Source organism: Erythrolamprus reginae, chromosome 4, assembly GCF_031021105.1.
Source record: "Erythrolamprus reginae isolate rEryReg1 chromosome 4, rEryReg1.hap1, whole genome shotgun sequence".
Lineage (NCBI taxonomy): Eukaryota > Metazoa > Chordata > Lepidosauria > Squamata > Dipsadidae > Erythrolamprus > Erythrolamprus reginae.
Genome location: NC_091953.1, coordinates 113,561,560 through 113,578,776, shown reverse-complemented (window position 1 = coordinate 113,578,776; position 17,217 = coordinate 113,561,560). Strand labels below are relative to the sequence as shown.

At 40.8% G+C, this 17,217-nt stretch overlaps 1 protein-coding gene across 4 annotated transcripts in view; it reads right to left on the bottom strand.

Moving 5' to 3' along the window:
* TPP2 (tripeptidyl peptidase 2) overlaps positions 1-683 on the bottom strand; it is a 67,207-nt gene extending 66,524 nt beyond the window's left edge. For 3 of the 4 annotated variants that reach the window (XR_011559061.1, XR_011559062.1, XM_070751243.1), the window contains exon 1: positions 313-673. Coding sequence is in view for 2 of the 4 variants with exons in the window: in XM_070751243.1 (XP_070607344.1) it covers positions 313-477 (165 nt within the window). In the remaining 2 variants the exon portion in view is untranslated. Of the gene's footprint in view, positions 1-312 lie in introns of all 4 variants that reach the window. The other variant, XM_070751244.1, reaches the window with a different exon arrangement.
* Between the last annotated feature and the right edge of the window lie 16,534 nt (positions 684-17,217).

Sequence of the window (17,217 nt, the reverse complement as noted above, 5' to 3'; positions counted from 1 at the left end):
ATGCTTAACAACCAGCTCAACTTTTATGAGAGTTGCAACATCCTGTGTGTGTCACGCGATCCCATTTTACGACCTTCTTCAAAGCAACGTTCACAGGAAAAACCGGATTCACTTAACAACCGCATCGCTGATTTAACTTCTGCAAATGATTCGCTTAACGAAAGGGGCAAAACTCACCGAACCAATGCCTCGCTTAGCGACAGAAAATTGTGATCGTAAGTTGAGGACTACCTGTAGCGGGAGGTAGAGAGACAAAGGGGGGGGGGTTAATAATACAATTTAAGGCTAGGGAGACCTCCGTTGGCATCTCACCTGCATTCCCGGAGCGCCGGGATCCACACCCGTGTCTAAAACAGCTATGAGAACACCCCGTCCATCATATTCCGGGTACCGGGAAAGGAAGGCGGTAGCTCCGGTTTCCTTCTTGGGCAGAAGCCCTTGAAACGGGAACTGCTCGTCTCCGGACGACGACGCCATGTTGAAAACAAGAAGGAGGGAAAGGAAAGGTTGAAGGAGGCACGCGACACGGAACGACAAAAAGGTGCCGCGCGGCCTGAAGTGACGCAACGACTCTCTTAGAAAGAAACGCACCAGAAAGGAAGCAAGGAAGGAAGGAAGGAAGGGGGAGAGAAAAACCCAGAACGCAGGCTTCTTTTCCCTCCGGACGCATGCGCCGCCCTTCCAGCCAATAGAAACAATAAGCACAGCCCGGCGGGTGTGCTACGTCACGAGCGCGCTCAGCCTGCGAGGGAGATTTGATCGTGCCTGGCTTTGCTTTAGCGAGACTTTAGAAACAGCCTCTCAAATTACAGCGCGGTAGGAGAACGTAGACCAATGAGAAAAGGGAAAGGCTTTCTTAAAGGGGTAGCAGGTTAATTAATCCTTTGGGATTCTCTTCCGCCTTTCCTTCCCTCGCCTCGTCTACTTTCGTGTCTACTAGCCGCGCTCGGCTTCGCCTTATTTCAAACAACGCGAGATCTTAAATGCTGTTTGTTCACTAGTGCAGGGTGGCGACTTTTAAGACTTGTGGACTTCAACTCCCAGAATTCCTGAGCTAGCATGATGGGCTCAGGAATTCTGGGAGTTGAAGTCCACAACTCATAGAAGAGCCAACTTTGCCTACCCTTGTGCTGTTTATTTATTTATTCATTCATTCAAGTACGTGTTGGTAGCATACAAAGATGTAACACTGTTTATATACATGATTGGTACTAATAAGAGGGAAACATTAAGACAGGGACGGTAGGCACACTGGTGCGCTTATGCACGCCCCTTAGTGGTCGCTCCGATACAGTGGAATGCAATAGCAATAATAAGAATAGGAATAGAGCTGGAAGGGACCTTTGAGGTCTTCAAGTCCAGCCCGCTACTCAAGCAGGAGAACCTATACTATTTCAGATAAGTCCAGTGATGGAGCGCCCATGATTTCTGGAAGCAAACTATTCCACTGGTTCAGAGATAGGCAAAGTTGGCTCTTCTATCACTTGTGGACTTCAACTCCCAGAATTCCTGAGCCAATCATGCTAAGCTCAGGAATTCTGGGAGTTGAAGTCCACATGTCACAGAAGAGCCAACTTTGCCTACCCCTGCGACTGGTTCATTGTCTTCTCTGTTACGAAGTTTCTCCTTAATTCCAGGTTGTTTCTCTAAAAGGCAGAAAGACTGAAGAAAATAAAACAGAGGAAGCAACATTTGGATAAACAGGAAGGTATCTTTGATAAGGAGATTGAGACATGGGCAGACATTTGGGAGAATTGCCAGCATAAGTTGTAATGGGAGGGATGCTTATACAGAACAAGAAAGATAGAGATAAAGATAGAGATAAATTTGAGTGTGGGAGGCAAGTAAAAAAAAGGACAAAAATTGAAACACTAAAGAGAAGAGATGATGAAGAGAAAGAATTGCCTTTTAAACATTAAGGGAGCTTGTAAGCTGATAGAGACAGGGATAAAATTAGATAGGGGAAATATTACAATGCATATTTTAATAAAATAAACAAAAATAATAGAAAGTTTAGAGGTTTATAAATGTTAGGCATTTTAAAAATATTATTTTAAATAATAGGATCACCTAAGTTTGATAAATGTGTTAAAATTACTAATATTAGTATTGTAATTTGGATTAATATGAATGATACCCAGAATCAACATTGTCCACATACAATATCGATGTATATTTAAAATAAATAATAAATAAAATAAAATAAAACTTCCAAATTTTGATCATGTGACAATGGAGATGCTACAATGGTTATAAGTGTGAAAAATGGTCATGAGTCACTTTTTTCAGTGCTGTTGTAACTTTGAACCATCACTAAACAAATGATTGGACTGCCTTAGGCTTTGGAGGCTTTGGAGAGGGGCGGCATACAAATCTAATAAATTATTATTATTATTATTATTATTATTATTATCTAAACATTACTGGTAACATTGCAAGCAAGCATGCAGAGTAACTTTATTTAATCCAACCTGAGAATGGAAAAGATACACCATGTAAGGTTTTATCACATGCTGGCTTGATTAATATAATTTATTCACATAAGGTAGGTAAAATTGGAACTCATAAACGTTTAGATGATATAGACAAGTCAGAGAGTAAGAGGTCTTTTAGTCAAACATTTGGAAAATGTTAGTTTTCTGAACTACAATTTGGGCTACAAAACAAAGTGCAAATACTGTACTTTTATTAAGCAAAGAAATAAAATATGTCATTCAATGATTACAGTCTCCGATAGGACTAAAAGTAATCTCTACCATCAATCTGATTCCTAATGTAACTTTCTTAACCTGCATCTCCCTTCCCTCTTCCCTCCATAGTATTTACTGTAATTATCTTTTCACCACTGTATAATTTTGTTCATCCAATTGTTTTTTTCCATTTAAAAATAGAACATCATTTCTGAGTGATAACCCTTTTCTCTTGTACAGTAAGAAATGTAACGTAATTTAATTCTAATTTAATAGAACATATAGCATAATGAATGGTAAATTTGAAATGCAAAAGACACAGATTATGATCTGTAAAAAAAGAGAAATATTTTTGTTTATTTTCTGAAAATCAATAAATAAACTTTTTAAAAAAAGAAATGTGAATCATTTGAAGTCACTTTTTAAAATATTTTTGTCTTGGTAACTTTAAGAAAAAGCAAGAAGTGCAAACATAATAAAAAAAAAACCTTTTCAGAAAAGTGAGAATGTAAACAATCATTTCCGATTTTACCTCCAAGTAAAATACAATCACATTTTTAAAAAGCTGTTTCTCAGCTACTTCAGAGCACTTCAAATGCCATCATATACAGTACTGTAATTGGATTGGGTAGTGAGAGATAAGAAGACTTTCAGATTAGTCCTCTGGTCATTTAATAGTTCTGGACAATGGCAATTATATTGTGGTGTGGTGACCAAAGATGAGTCAATCAAATGTTTGTTCAAAACATTGGCTTTGTCATTTGAATTTGTCCCTTCCTTCCTGTCTCCAGAAGTTATGAATGCTCCAACACTGGAAGTTTTTAAGAAGAGATTGGACAACCACTTGTCTGAAATGATATAAGATTTCCTGTCTGAATAGGGGGTTGGACTAGAAGACCTCCAAAGTCCCTTCCAACTCTGATATTCTATTCTAAAGGAATAAATATTTCATTTCTTATTGGAGAGGCCTGTAAATTCCAGATAGTGTTGACAAAATAAGCATTGTAATGCTTATATATTTTATTTATCTATCTATCCATCTATTAATTAATTAATTAATTAATTAATTAATTAATTAATTAATTAGATTTGTATGCCGCCCCTCTCTGTAGACTCGGGGCAGCTCACAGCAACAATAAAACAATGTACAACAAATCTAATAATTTAAAAAACACTAAAAACCCCATTATTAAAAGCAAACATACAACACAACCATACCATGCATAAACTGTATAGGCCCGGGGGAGATGTTTCAATTCCCCCATACCTGACGGCAGAGATGGGTTTTAAGGAGTTTGCAAAAGGCAAGGAGGGTGGGGGCAGTTCTAATCTCCGGGGGGAGCTGGTTCCAGAGGGTCAGGGCCGCCACAGAGAAGACTCTTCCCCTGGGTCCCGCCGAACGACATTGTTTAGTCGACGGGACCCGGAGAAGGCCAACTCTGTGGGACTTAACCGGTTGCTGGGATTCGTGCGGCAGAATGCGGTCCCGGAGATATTCTGGTCCCATGCAATGAAGGGCTTTATAGGTCATAACCAATACTTTGAATTGTGACCGGAAAATGATCGGCAACCAATGCAGACTGCGGAATGTTGGTGTAACATGGGCATGCCTAGGGAAGCCCATGATTGCTCTCGCAGCTGCATTCTGCATGATCTGAAGTTTCCGAACACTTTTCAAAGGTAGCCCCATGTAGAAAGCATTACAGTAGTCAAATCTCGAGGTGATGAGGGCATGACTGTGAGCAGTGAGTCCCGGTCCAGACAGGGCCGCAGCTGGTGCACCAGGCGAACCTGGGCAAGCGTCCCCCTCGCCACAGCTGAAAGACGTTTCTCTAATGTGAACTGTGGATCGAGGAGGACACCCAAGTTGTGGACTCTCTCTGAAGTGGTCAATAATTCCCCCCCCCAGGATTATGGACGGACAGATGGAATTGTCCCTGGGAGGCAGAACCCACAGCCACTCCGTCTTATCAGGGTTGACACCCATCCGGACCCCAACAGCCTCCAGACACCGGCACATCACTTCCACTGCTTCGTTGACTGGTGCAAAACATGCTTCTTATATGCTGTGTAAGACAACACAAGTCATCAGATTTTCCTTTTTTCTAATCATTTTAAATGAATATACTGTAATTGAAGAGATTATATGATTGTTTATATGGATTGTGATAGGTGTTTTTAAATTAAATCTGTTTGCCGCTCTTCTTGATGCAAGTATCTTGTCTAAAAGTTAAATGTACTTTTATGCTGTTTTAAATGTAATTCCAGTGCTTTTGGTGCAGCATCCAATGTTCCAATCGCCACTGGAATTACCACTGCTAGTGTGTTCCATAATCGTTGAATTTTGATATTTAAGTCCTAGTATTTTACGGTTTTTTCATGTTCCTTTGCATCTAGCTTGCTATCAACTGGTATTGCAATGTCAATGTCTTGTTTTTCTCAACCAGCATGATGTCTAGTGTATTATGAGCCAGAATCGTGTCTGTTTGTTGTTAATAATAATAATAATTATAATAATAATAACAACAATGACAATAACAACAATTATTATTATTACCATTATTATTATTATTATTATTATTATTATTATTATTATTATTATTATTATAATTATTATAATACCATGTTCTTTTCAACCACAAATGTAGGTATAACATTCATTCATTCATTCATTCATTCATTCATTCATTCATTTATTATATTTGTATGCCGCCCTTCTCCGAAGACTCGGGGCGGCTAACAACAATAAAAAGACAATGTAAACAAATCTAATATTAAAAATAATCTAAAAAACCCCAATTTAGAGAACCAATCATACATACAAGCATACCATGTATAAATTCTATAAGCCTAGGGGGGAAGGGAAAATTTCAATTCCCCCATGCCTGGCGACAGAGGTGGGTTTTAAGGAGCTTGCGAAAGGCAACTCTGATATCTGGGGGGAGTTGGTTCCAGAGGGTCGGGGCCGCCACAGACAAGGCTCTTCCCCTGGGTTCCGCCAAACAACATTGTTTAGTTGACAGGACCCGGAGAAGGCCAACTCTGTCCTAAGGACCTAACTGGTCGCTGGGATTCGTGCGGCAGAAGGCGGTCCCGGAGATATTCTGGTCCGATGCCATGAAGGACTTTATAGGTCATAACCAACACTTTGAATTGTGACCGGAAACCGATCGGCAACCAATGCAGACTGCGGAGTGTTGGAGTAACATGGGTATGTTTAGGAAAGTCCATGATAGCTCTCGCATGTCTTCTAGAGGGAGATTTTATCCCCTTCCTTCCTATGACCATTAAATTGGGAATTTTAAATTTTAAATTCACTAACTTTGCCACATAATTATCTCTCAGCCATATCCTCTTAAATTTAAATAGCAATCTATTTTATTATGCTTTGTTGTACAGTCAACTAGATATTCAGACAGGATTTGGCATTTTTGTCTACCTGTTGAGTCCTTCCCAAGGACCTGGCATAAGCAGATGTGGATGTTTGATGGTGTTATGGATATGATCGCAGGACATAAGCTGTTCTGAATAAAGCTGCCTTTTGCAATTGACTTATGAATTTGTCAATGACAATGGTGTTTAAGTGGTGCTCCAGGGTTTTTTTGAGATTGTACCCAATATGCCTATTACTGTCTTTTCTTTTGCCATACCACTTTTGCTTTCTTTTTTTAATTACATCTATTTTATTATTATTATTTTAACCACACTGTTTTCTGTAACAATCTTACGTCTATTTCTATGTAACACATATGTTTTTCCATAGGGAGATTTTACATCCTTCCTTTGTAAGACTATTCATTTTGGAATCTAAAATTCACTATCTAGCTTTGCCACATCATTATCTCTCTGTCCTATATGCTTAAATTTAAATAGCAATCTCTGCAATTCTAAATTTGGCCTCTGATGCCTGTCAACATTTAATTAATAATTTTTAAATGATTGCTTCTTCTAACTTTCTCCCGGGAGAAGTTCTTTCCTGTTGTGAGTGGTCAAAGCAATAAATTCCTGATTAATTATTTATGTGGGATTTTGGAAGCCTATTAAACATCTCAGATTGCAGTGGTTTATTACAAACAAGAGTTACAACAAGAGTTCAGACTCCTCCATTCAATACTTCAAGATGTTTCACCTCCGCAGCACTGTGGATTCACCGTGGCTATTTCTGCCACAAGCAGTTCAAGAGAGCTGGGCTCCTATAACTTTAATAATTATTTTGCCTAACGGATACCTGCAGATTTAGTTTCCATAAACAGGTCAAATCTTTGGTTTCAATTCTGTGCAACTGGTAAATGCAATACCATTCATTCTTGTTTCTCTCTTAAGCAGTTAGGCAGATTATCTCAGTAGTAACTTCAAAACATTCCACAAGTCATTCTAAAATTTATGGGCTAATGTAGAATAATGAAAATACTGGCAGATGCTGACTTTGGTGTAGAAAACTACACAGTTTTCTACACTGACACCAACTACTGGGTTCCTCCCAATTCGGACCAGTTTACCCAAATCAGTAACGGACCGCTGGTAATGTGATGATGATGTCACCGAACTGGATCGATTGGTGCTGGACCCTGGGTTCTGCCATCTTTTAATATATAGCTGAGGTATGCTGATTAGTTAATGGTTGTAGATTAGGCGTGATATCCTGAGTAAGTTGGAACTTGATATCCTGCAAGTTCCAACTACTCAGGATATCACGCCTAATCTACAACCATTAACTAATCAGCATACCTCAGCTACATCAACGACCCCAATTGTTACCCCACTGACTCACCAGGAATGTGCATGCAGTCACTTAATAGGAAAGTGAACAGAAGAACAAGGGGGCACAATCCGAGGTTAATTGGGGGAAGGATCAGAAGCAACGTGAGAAAATATTATTTTACCGAAAGAGTAGTAGAGGCTTGGAACAAAGTTCCAGCAGATGTGGTTGGTAAATCCACAATAACTGCATTTAAACATGCCTGGGATAAACACATATCTATCCTAAGATAAAGTACAGGAAATAGTATAAAGGCAGACTAGATGGACCATGAGGTCCTTTTCTGCCGTCAGTTTTCTATGTTTCTATGCTAAGTCCAATTTGCACAACCATTTTTAAGTTCTGTGTGCAAGCTATTCACTGAAATGTAGTTGCAGCTATTATCCATTTTGCAGATTTGTTATGAAGATACTGGGTTTTTATAACCTTGTAGTCTATAATATCAAGTTGTGACCTTTCTGTCTGACAAGGAAACATCCTGTTTGAGCAGAAAAGTGCCATCTTGTGGTCTTGCTAGCATGCTATATTTCCCTTTTGAATTTTCTTTTAAGTTTGCAGGTATATCATTGTCAGCTAAGCACTTCAACATTTATTTCTGTTGGTATGTCTCAGTGATCTAGGCTACAAAACCTTTGTCATATGCTGAGCAGAGATCCGGAACCGCCTGCTACCGCACGAATCCCAGCGGCCGATAAGGTCCCACAGAGTTGGCCTTCTCCGGGTCCCGTCGACTAAACAATGTCGTCTGGCGGGCCCCAGGGGAAGAGCCTTCTCTGTGGCGGCCCCGGCCCTCTGGAATCAACTCCCCCCGGAGATTAGAACTGCTCCCACCCTCCTTGTCTTCCGTAAACTACTTAAGACCCACCTATACCGCCAGGCATGGGGGATTTGAGACACTTTCCCCCCAGGCTTATTATAATTTATGTTTGGTATGTATGTGCTGTTTGGTTTTTAATTATGATAGGGTTTTTAGTTTTTTTTAATATTAGACTTGTGCCAGTATAATATTGTTTTTATCGTTGTTGTGAGCCGCCCCGAGTCTTCGGAGAGGGGCGGCATACAAATCTAATAAATTATTATTATTAATTAAGAGTGTGGATGTGTGATACAGCCAATAATGACACAGACTTAGTATGCTGAATAAGTATTATTTACATATATACATAAAGCAGAAATAATCTACAAACCGCACATAGCAAGCACTAAGCAAAATACACTCCCTCCTCAAGGTAAAGGCAAAAGGTGAATAAGCAATCTAGCGTCATCAGCAGGAGAGAGTACTAGCGCCCTCTTATGGCTAGCCAGTCAAAGTCCTTAAAGTGATATTACAACTGTAAATGTATTAACTACAATAGACAGTTTAACAGACATGGCAATCTCAAATAACAGTATGTACCATGTAATGTACTAACAATTTCCACCAACATTAACTAGTTGGTATTTCAGTATTTAAAGCTGAAAAAGGCTTTACGTTTTGTATTTTCTTATTTTTTTAAGTTTAATTTTATATCTGGCAAGGGCAAGATGGTCTAAATAATCTGCTCACTCCTATCTATGCTTCATGGCTAGGAGATTGCACTACTAACGTTATTTCGGTTCCTTGCATTTTTTACCATTTAACCACTAGATATACAGTGCAAAGCCCTAACCTCCGTTACATAATTTATCCCAGGAAGGATACCCAAATGACGTACTGGCTGAAAAATAGGTGATGGCAATGGGAACCTCTAAGCTAGTTTTCCAGACCAGGACATGGGGGGCAAGGTTTAAATGGCTTCTGGGAGTGATCTGAAGACCCCAGCCTTCTATCAAGCTGGCGGGGATAGCCAACACCCTAGAGGACAGGCTCAATATACAGAAAGACCTTGACAGACTAACGCTGTGGGCCCAGAACGTTCTCAACGTTGAGAAGAGCAAGGTCCTACACATAGGTAAAAAATACCTTAGACACGCATACAGTCTGGGAGAAACCCCACTTAGCAGTAGCAACTGTGAAAGAGATCTCGGAGTCTTGGTGGATAATCAACTAAACATAAGCCAGCAATGTGCAGCAGCGGCTAAAAAGGCCAACACAATTTTAAGCTGCATCAACAGGGGGATGCACTCCAAGACCAGGGAGGTATTAATACCACTCTATTATGCCCTGGTTAGACCTCCCCTGGAGTACTGCATTCAGTTCTGGTCACCACACTTCAAAAGGGACATTGAAACTCTGGAGAAGGTGCAAAAAAGAGCAACTAAAATGATTAGGAGACTAGAAACCAAGACTTATGAAGAGAGATTGCTCAAACTGGGTATGGATAGCCTTGAGAAAAGGAGGGCCAGGGGGGACATGATAACAGTGTACAGGTACTTGAGAGGTTGCCCCAGAGAGGAGGGGGGCACACTATTCTCCAGGGCACCAGTGGGCCAGACGAGGAACAACGGATGGAAGCTGACCAAGGAGAGATTCAATCTGGAAATAAGGAAGAACTTCCTGACAGAGCGATCAACCAGTGGAACGGCCTGCCAGCGGAGGTTGTGAACGCCCCATCCCTGGACACTTTCAAGAGGAGATTGGGCTGTTATTTGGCTGGAGTGCTGTAGGATTTCCTGCCTAGGCAGAGGGTTGGACTTGATGACCTGCAAGGTCCCTTTCAACTCTAATTAATAAATAAATAAATAAATAAATAAATAAATAAATAAATAAATAAATAAATAAATAAATAAATAAATAAATAAATAAATAAATAAATAAATAAATAAATAAATAAATAAATAAATAAATAAATAAATAAATAAATAAATAAATAAATAAATAAATAAATAAATAAATAAATAAATAAATAAATAAATAAATAAATAAATAAACAAACAAACAAACAAACAAACAAACAAACAAACAAATAAATAAAATCATATGAACTTGGCCATTTCAGAGCATTATACTAAATAATGGCATCAAGTGGAAACTGTCCATGAGGATCAAGGACCCATAAAAATCCCAGGGAAAACTGGTCCAAGCCAGCATGTCCTCCCCGGTAAGTTTCATAAGCACAAGCTTGACAATGACTCGCCCAAATGGATACATTGGGTTAGCTATAGCCAGGCACAATATTAACTGGACTGAATGGCAAGGATGTAGTACTGGTTAACCATGCATGAGGCAAACTGGTAGCGGTGGTGGGAGGCTCCGTCCACCCACCCAGACGTCATGAAAAATGCTCTGCACAAATACAGAAGGATCTGTGCATGCGCAGAATTGTTGTGTGTGTATGGAGGGTGCACGCCCACACGCACGCTCCTGTTCCTAAACTGGTAGCAAAGGTAAGTGAAACCCACCACTGCATGAGGTAGACTAATTGCAGGTCTAGCTTGTGTTTGGTTATAGTACTTAGACATATATACCATTTCCAGGGGTGGGCAGCAGGCACGACGGTGTGGAATGCAGTTCCACCAGTGGAAATGAAGATGTGTGCACAGCTCCAGCTGATCGGCAGCTGTCACTTCCTAGATTCTTTGCAGTCTTCGGAGAGGGGCGGCATACAAGTCTATTATTATTATTATTATTATTATTATTATTATTATTATTACGTTATGTCAATACAACACAGCAAACAAGGTCACTATTCTGGATTTCGTATTTCATCACCAGTCGGGCGCTTCCCAAGCACCTAGGACTGCGTGATGTAGCGGCGAATTATGTTTGCCCATCCCAGTAAAGTGGCCTTTTGCAATTGACAGATGGAGATTTTGTCAGTTCCGATGGTTTTCAAATGTCCACTGAGATCCTTTGGCACTGCGCCCAGCGTGCCAAGTACCACTGGGACCACTTTCACGGGCTTATGCCAGAGTCGTTGCAGCTCTATTTTTAGATCTTCGTATTTCACTAATTTCTCTAGCTGCTTCTCCTCAATTCTGCTGTCTCCTGGGATTGCGATGTCGATGATCCATACTTTCTTTTTCTCAACGATCATGATGTCTGGTGTGTTATGCTTCAGAATTCAGTCAGTCTGAAATCGGAAGTCCCACAGTAGTTTTGCTTGCTCATTTTCGACCACTTTTTCAGGCTTATGATCCCACCAGTTCTTTGCCACTGGTAAATGGTAGTTCCGGCACAAGTTCCAGTGGATCATCTGTGCCACAGCATCATGTCTATTTTTTAATTATTTTTTTATTTTATTATATTATTGTTGTTGTTATTATTATTATTATTATTATTATTATTATTATTATTATATATTACTGGTCTAAGCTTGGCTCTCCTTTCCCCCCCTGCCGCTGCGTCTGCGCCCCTTGCTTTTTTCCTCTTTTCTCCTTCCTGTCCTCAGACGAGCTTCCCTCTCTCTTGCCCGGCTCCCCTCCGGCCTCACATGGCCACCTCCCGCCTGAGATGCAAGCAGAAGGAGTGGGTGGAAGCGGCGCTGGCAGCATTTATGCTTCTGGCAGCACTTGTTCGCCTGGCTACCCAGCCTGAGGCAGGGGGGCGACAGAAGGAGAGTGCGGGAAACGCAAAGCAAATTGTCACCCCAGCGAGCGACACTGGTAAGGTTGTAAGTCGAGGACTTAACAGTTCACTTGAACGATGATGATTGTTCAAGCCACTCCCAACTGGTCACATGCCCGGCAAGCCACTCCTACCCAGTCACATGACCATTAAGCCACACCCACAAAATAAGTCACACCCACAGTGTGGCAGTAAAAATTTTGGCTGCCCATTACTGACCATTTCACAGTGTTTTACAACCCTCTCTAATTGGTTTAATGTCCTCAACAATCTGGGTCCACATTTTACCTATCTCGGAAGGATTGAAGGCTGAGTTAACCTTGAGCTAGAAATTGTTAACTTGTAACTCTCCTTGATGATGCTTATTCTATCTTTGTTCTTAAAACAAAATCCAGAGAGAAAAATGATGGAATAACTGCATAATGCTTGTTGATTAATGGCACTGAGAATACCATTTGTTTGAAATGTCCACATTCCATTTTAACTCCAAATTGCTGAAGGCACTTAACAAATTCCATTCAATTAGCAATTTGGACATCCCATGCAACAAAATGCTAAATATTGGAACTGGCAAAAAAACCCCATTTAAATGATTTACAAGAATTCAACCGCAAACCTCAGAGTCCATTAAAACAGTTTAGTAAAGCATTTATTTACAAGCCATTAAAGAAAAAGGTCATTATTATCTGGTGATACATACTATAGACACAAGCTGAGTGCCAACATTTAAACACAATTGTAAAAGGTATCTTCCTATTCCCTTCAAAGGGCAGGGAGTTTTCCAGAACACTAACTAGAATTAACAATATCAGAGTTGGAAGGGACTTTGGAGGTCTTCTAATCCAACCCCCTGCTCAGGCAAGAAACCCTATACCAGTGATGGCGAACTTTAGATCTGGCCTCCAGGACGGTCTGGAAATAGCAAAGGAATGGCCCACGGTGCCTCTGATAGCAAAAATGGGGGGCGGGTGGGGACCATGTCCCCTGCAACCATTTTTGGCTTCCGGAGTGCTCCAGAAGGCCTTCCAGGCCCAAATAGGGTCTCTGGAGTCCTCCGGGAGGCTGTTCTTAACTTGGAAAGTGATAAAAGGGATGAAAAGTAAAATATTTTACCTTTCAGGATTCACGGGATTCTGCTACTATAGCCTATATCAATAAAGTTCTCATCTTTCTATGGAGTCAGGTTCTTGATCTGACCTCTCTCTCATAAAGTAGATCAAGTAAATATTAAAAAAATAAAATCACAGAAATGTATGCCTCCCTATTTTTATAAGTGTATAAAACCATATCTGCAAAGAAACGTATCAGGAAAGACTTAATGAACTCAATCTGTATAGTCTGGAAGACAGAAGGAAAAGGGGGGACATGATCAAAACATTTAAATATGTTAAAGGGTTAAATAAGGTTCAGGAGGGAAGTGTTTTCAATAGGAAAGTGAACACAAGAACAAGGGGACACAATCTGAAGTTAGTTGGGGGAAAGATCAAAAGCAACATGAGAAAATATTATTTTACTGAAAGAGTAGTAGATCTTTGGAACAAACTTCCAGCAGACGTGGTTGGTAAATCCACAGTAACTGAATTTAAACATGCCTGGGATAAACATATATCCATCCTAAGATAAAATACAGAAAATAGTATAAGGGCAGATGAGATGGACCATGAGATCTTTTTCTGCCGTCAGTCTTCTATGTTTCTATGTTTCTATATTTCTAAGATGCGGTTCTGGGTCAGGCCCACCCTGGCCATGCTTACCCCACCCCCAACCTGGGCCTCCAAGGTCAAACCCAATCCTGACGTGGCCCTCAATGAAATTGAGTTTGACACCCCTGGACTAGGGTAGCACAAGTGGCATGCGGAGCTATATCAGCTGGCACACAAGCCTTTGCCCTAGCTCAGCTCCAACATGCATGTGTGTGCCGGCCAGCTGATTTTTGACTCACACAGAGGTTCTGGGAGGGTGTTTTTGGCTTCCAGAGAGCCTCCAGGAGGATGGGGAGAGCATTTTTACTCTCCCCCAGCTACAGGGAAGCCTTTGAAGCCTGGGGAGGGCAAAACACGAGCCTACTGGTCCCACTGGAAGTTGGGAAACAGGATGTTTCTGGCCTCCAGAGGGCCTCCGGTGGTTAGGGGAAGCTGTTTTCGCCCTCCCCAGGCACTGAATTATGGGTGTGGGCACTCAAATATGTGTGATAACGCATGCACACACTCTTTCAGCACCCAAGGAAAAAAGATTAACCATCATTGACCTATGTCAGTGATGGCAAAGTTATGGCACAAATGCCACAAATGCCATAATTTGCTGGTACGCGAGCTATTGCCCTACCTCATCTCCAACGTGCATGTATGTGCTAGCCGGATGATTCTTGGCTTGCCCAGAGGCTCTGGGAGAGAGTGTTTTTGGCTTCCAGAGAGTCTCCGGAGGGCTGGGGGAGGGTGTTTTTACCCTACCCTGGCTCTAGGGAAGCCTTTGCAGCCTGGGGAGGGCAAAGCACAAGCCTACTGGGCCCACCAGAAGTTGGCAAACGGGCCGTTTTCAGCTTCCAGAGGGTGGAGGAAGCTGTTGTCGCCCTTCCCAGGCATTGAACTATGGGTGTGGGCACTTGCACATTTGCAATAGGGGGCACACACGCTCTTTTGGCACCTAAAGAAAAAAAGGTTCTCCATCACTGACCTAGGTTAATGCAAAAAATACAGCCAGTGTATTTTGGGGCATGTTGACTGCAAAGATGTTATCCATTAATAGGCAGGCTCCTTTGGGAACAAGTCATCCTTCTGCTACCCAGAGATGGTTCAAAAATAGACTTGTCCATCTTTTTCATGCTGCCAAAGTAGATAGTTCCTGCTGCATCTTTTTTATTTTTACAAATTTTCTTTTACTTCCAAAAAATTTAATTTTTTTATATTAAATTCAAAACAGAACTAGACAAAAGATTTAAAAATGCTTATGAGAAAAATAAAATATATATTATCCCCCTCCCCCCGAACTGACATATTACAATAAAAATAGTCCCCTCCCAGGCAAAGCAGGGTCAACATTTATAAGCTTTTACCTCTAATTTGCAACTCAATCAACCTGTCATATATCAGTGGTTCTCAACCTGGGGATCAGGACCCCTTTGGAGGTCGAATGACCATTTCATAAGGGTCACCTAAGACCATGGGAAAAGACAAATTTCCCATGGTGTTAGGAACTAAAACTTCTATTCTGGCCCCTTGGAACATATTTTTACAAACCGACCAATCAGGAGTTTACAGTGGGGGTGTCCCTCTGACTTTCCTGCCAATCAGCTTAAAGCTCTGTTGGGAGGATTGGCACTAGACTTATGGTTAGGGGCCACCACAACATGAAAAAATGTATTAAGTGGTCGCGGCTTTTCTCTCTCTATCTCTTTTTTTCTCTTATTTTAGTTTAATTTAAGCTATAATTTTAAAATTTTTATATATGTTCTTAAATACTTTAGATGTGTTTTTATCTATTACCTTATAATTGACATTTTAAAGTATTTTATAGACGGTGTTAAACAAAGACAAGATCTTTTTTTTATACTTTTTCCCCCCAAATACAAAGATGACTTCTACTCTGAGTGGAGCGACTGTAGCTCCACTAAGTGTTGCATGTTATGTATGTCATGTCTGTCTATGCAATTTAATAAAAATATTTTTTTTAAAAGAAAGATTGAGAATCACTGAATATGAAAGAAAAAAAAATTAACAGGTAAAACAACAGCAAAGTTAAAGTTCAAGACACTCTGTTAATAGTCTATTATTGAAATTTAGTTATAGAAAATCTATAGTTGTGATGGTGAATCTATGGGACATGTACTGGAAGTGGCATTCAGAGCCATGTATCTAGGCATACGAACCATCACCCATTGCTCTTCCCGGTATTGGTGCGTTGGCCAGCTGGTCTTCACATGTGCAGAAGTGCTGGAAATTGGAAGAGTAGTTGCCGAGTGTGTATGCATCCCTCCTCCCCCGCCCGGGTGATCCTAGCTCTCCAGCCCACAGCACCGATGTATATCCATGGTCTAGAGCGCTTGGCCAAAGCTGGGCAGTGGGGCAGCCTTTGCTGGCTGGGTGGCTGCCCGCCCTGCCCACTGCTCCTGCCACCACCGGAAGGTGAGAGACGAGGGGTTGGTGGTGCTTTTTGTGCCGCCACTTCTGGCCAGGATGCTGGAGCAGCCCGGAGGAGGAGGAGCCGCTGTCCAGGAGGTGAGCTGCCCCAGGAGGGCCAGGGAAGAGTGCAGCTCCTCACCATCAAGACGTTATAGTTTCTTATTCACCAGAAATTACATCATTATCTTTGATCGGGCGGTAGGAAAAGCAAGTAGGATGCTTAGCTAGAGGTATAACAAGCAGGAAGAGGGAGATTGTGATCCCGCTATATAGAGTGCTGGTGAGACCACATTTGGAATACTGTGTTCAGTTCTGGAGACCTCACCTACAAAAAGATATTGACAAAATTGAAGGGGTCCAAAGACGGGTTGCAAGAATGGTGGAAGGTCTTAAGCATAAAACGTATCAGGAAAGACTTAATAAACTCAATCTGTATAGTCTGGAGGACAGAAGGAAAAGGGGGGACATGATCGAAGCATTTAAATATGTTAAAGAGTTAAATAAGGTCCAGGAGGGAAGTGTTTTTAATAGGAAAGTGAACAAAGAACAAGGGGACACAATCTGAGGTTAGTTGGGGGAAAGATCAAAAGCAACATGAGAAAATATTATTTTACTGAAAGAGTAGTAGATCCTTAGAACAAACTTCCAGCAGACGTGGTTGGTAAATCCACAGTAACTGAATTTAAACATGCCTGGGATAAACATATATCCATCCTAAGATAAAATACAGGAAATAGTATAAGGGCAGACTAGATGGATCATGAGGTCTTTTTCTGTCGTCAGTCTTCTATGTTTCTATGATCAGTCTATGATCAAATACCCTCATTTGTTTTTTTCAATAATGAAACCTTTGCTTAGTTTTTTAATTGGGAACTTTCCCCGCAAATTGCATATCATTTCCAAAGTAACTCTTGTAAATATCTCTGCACCATCTATTGTTGAATTATTCTCCTTGACAACATAATAAGTCAAGGATTACCTGTATTTAAACCATTGTGGAAGCTGTAATTTTTTAAATTGGAGGCATCTCAATTGGAAGAGTCAAATTAACAATGTAGAGAGCTCTTATGCAGGTCTGGTTTTTTTTTAAAGTGATCTAGATATATCTCAATATGTATGTCACAACCATGCTTAGACACTTTTCAAATATGTTCTCTTTTGTTT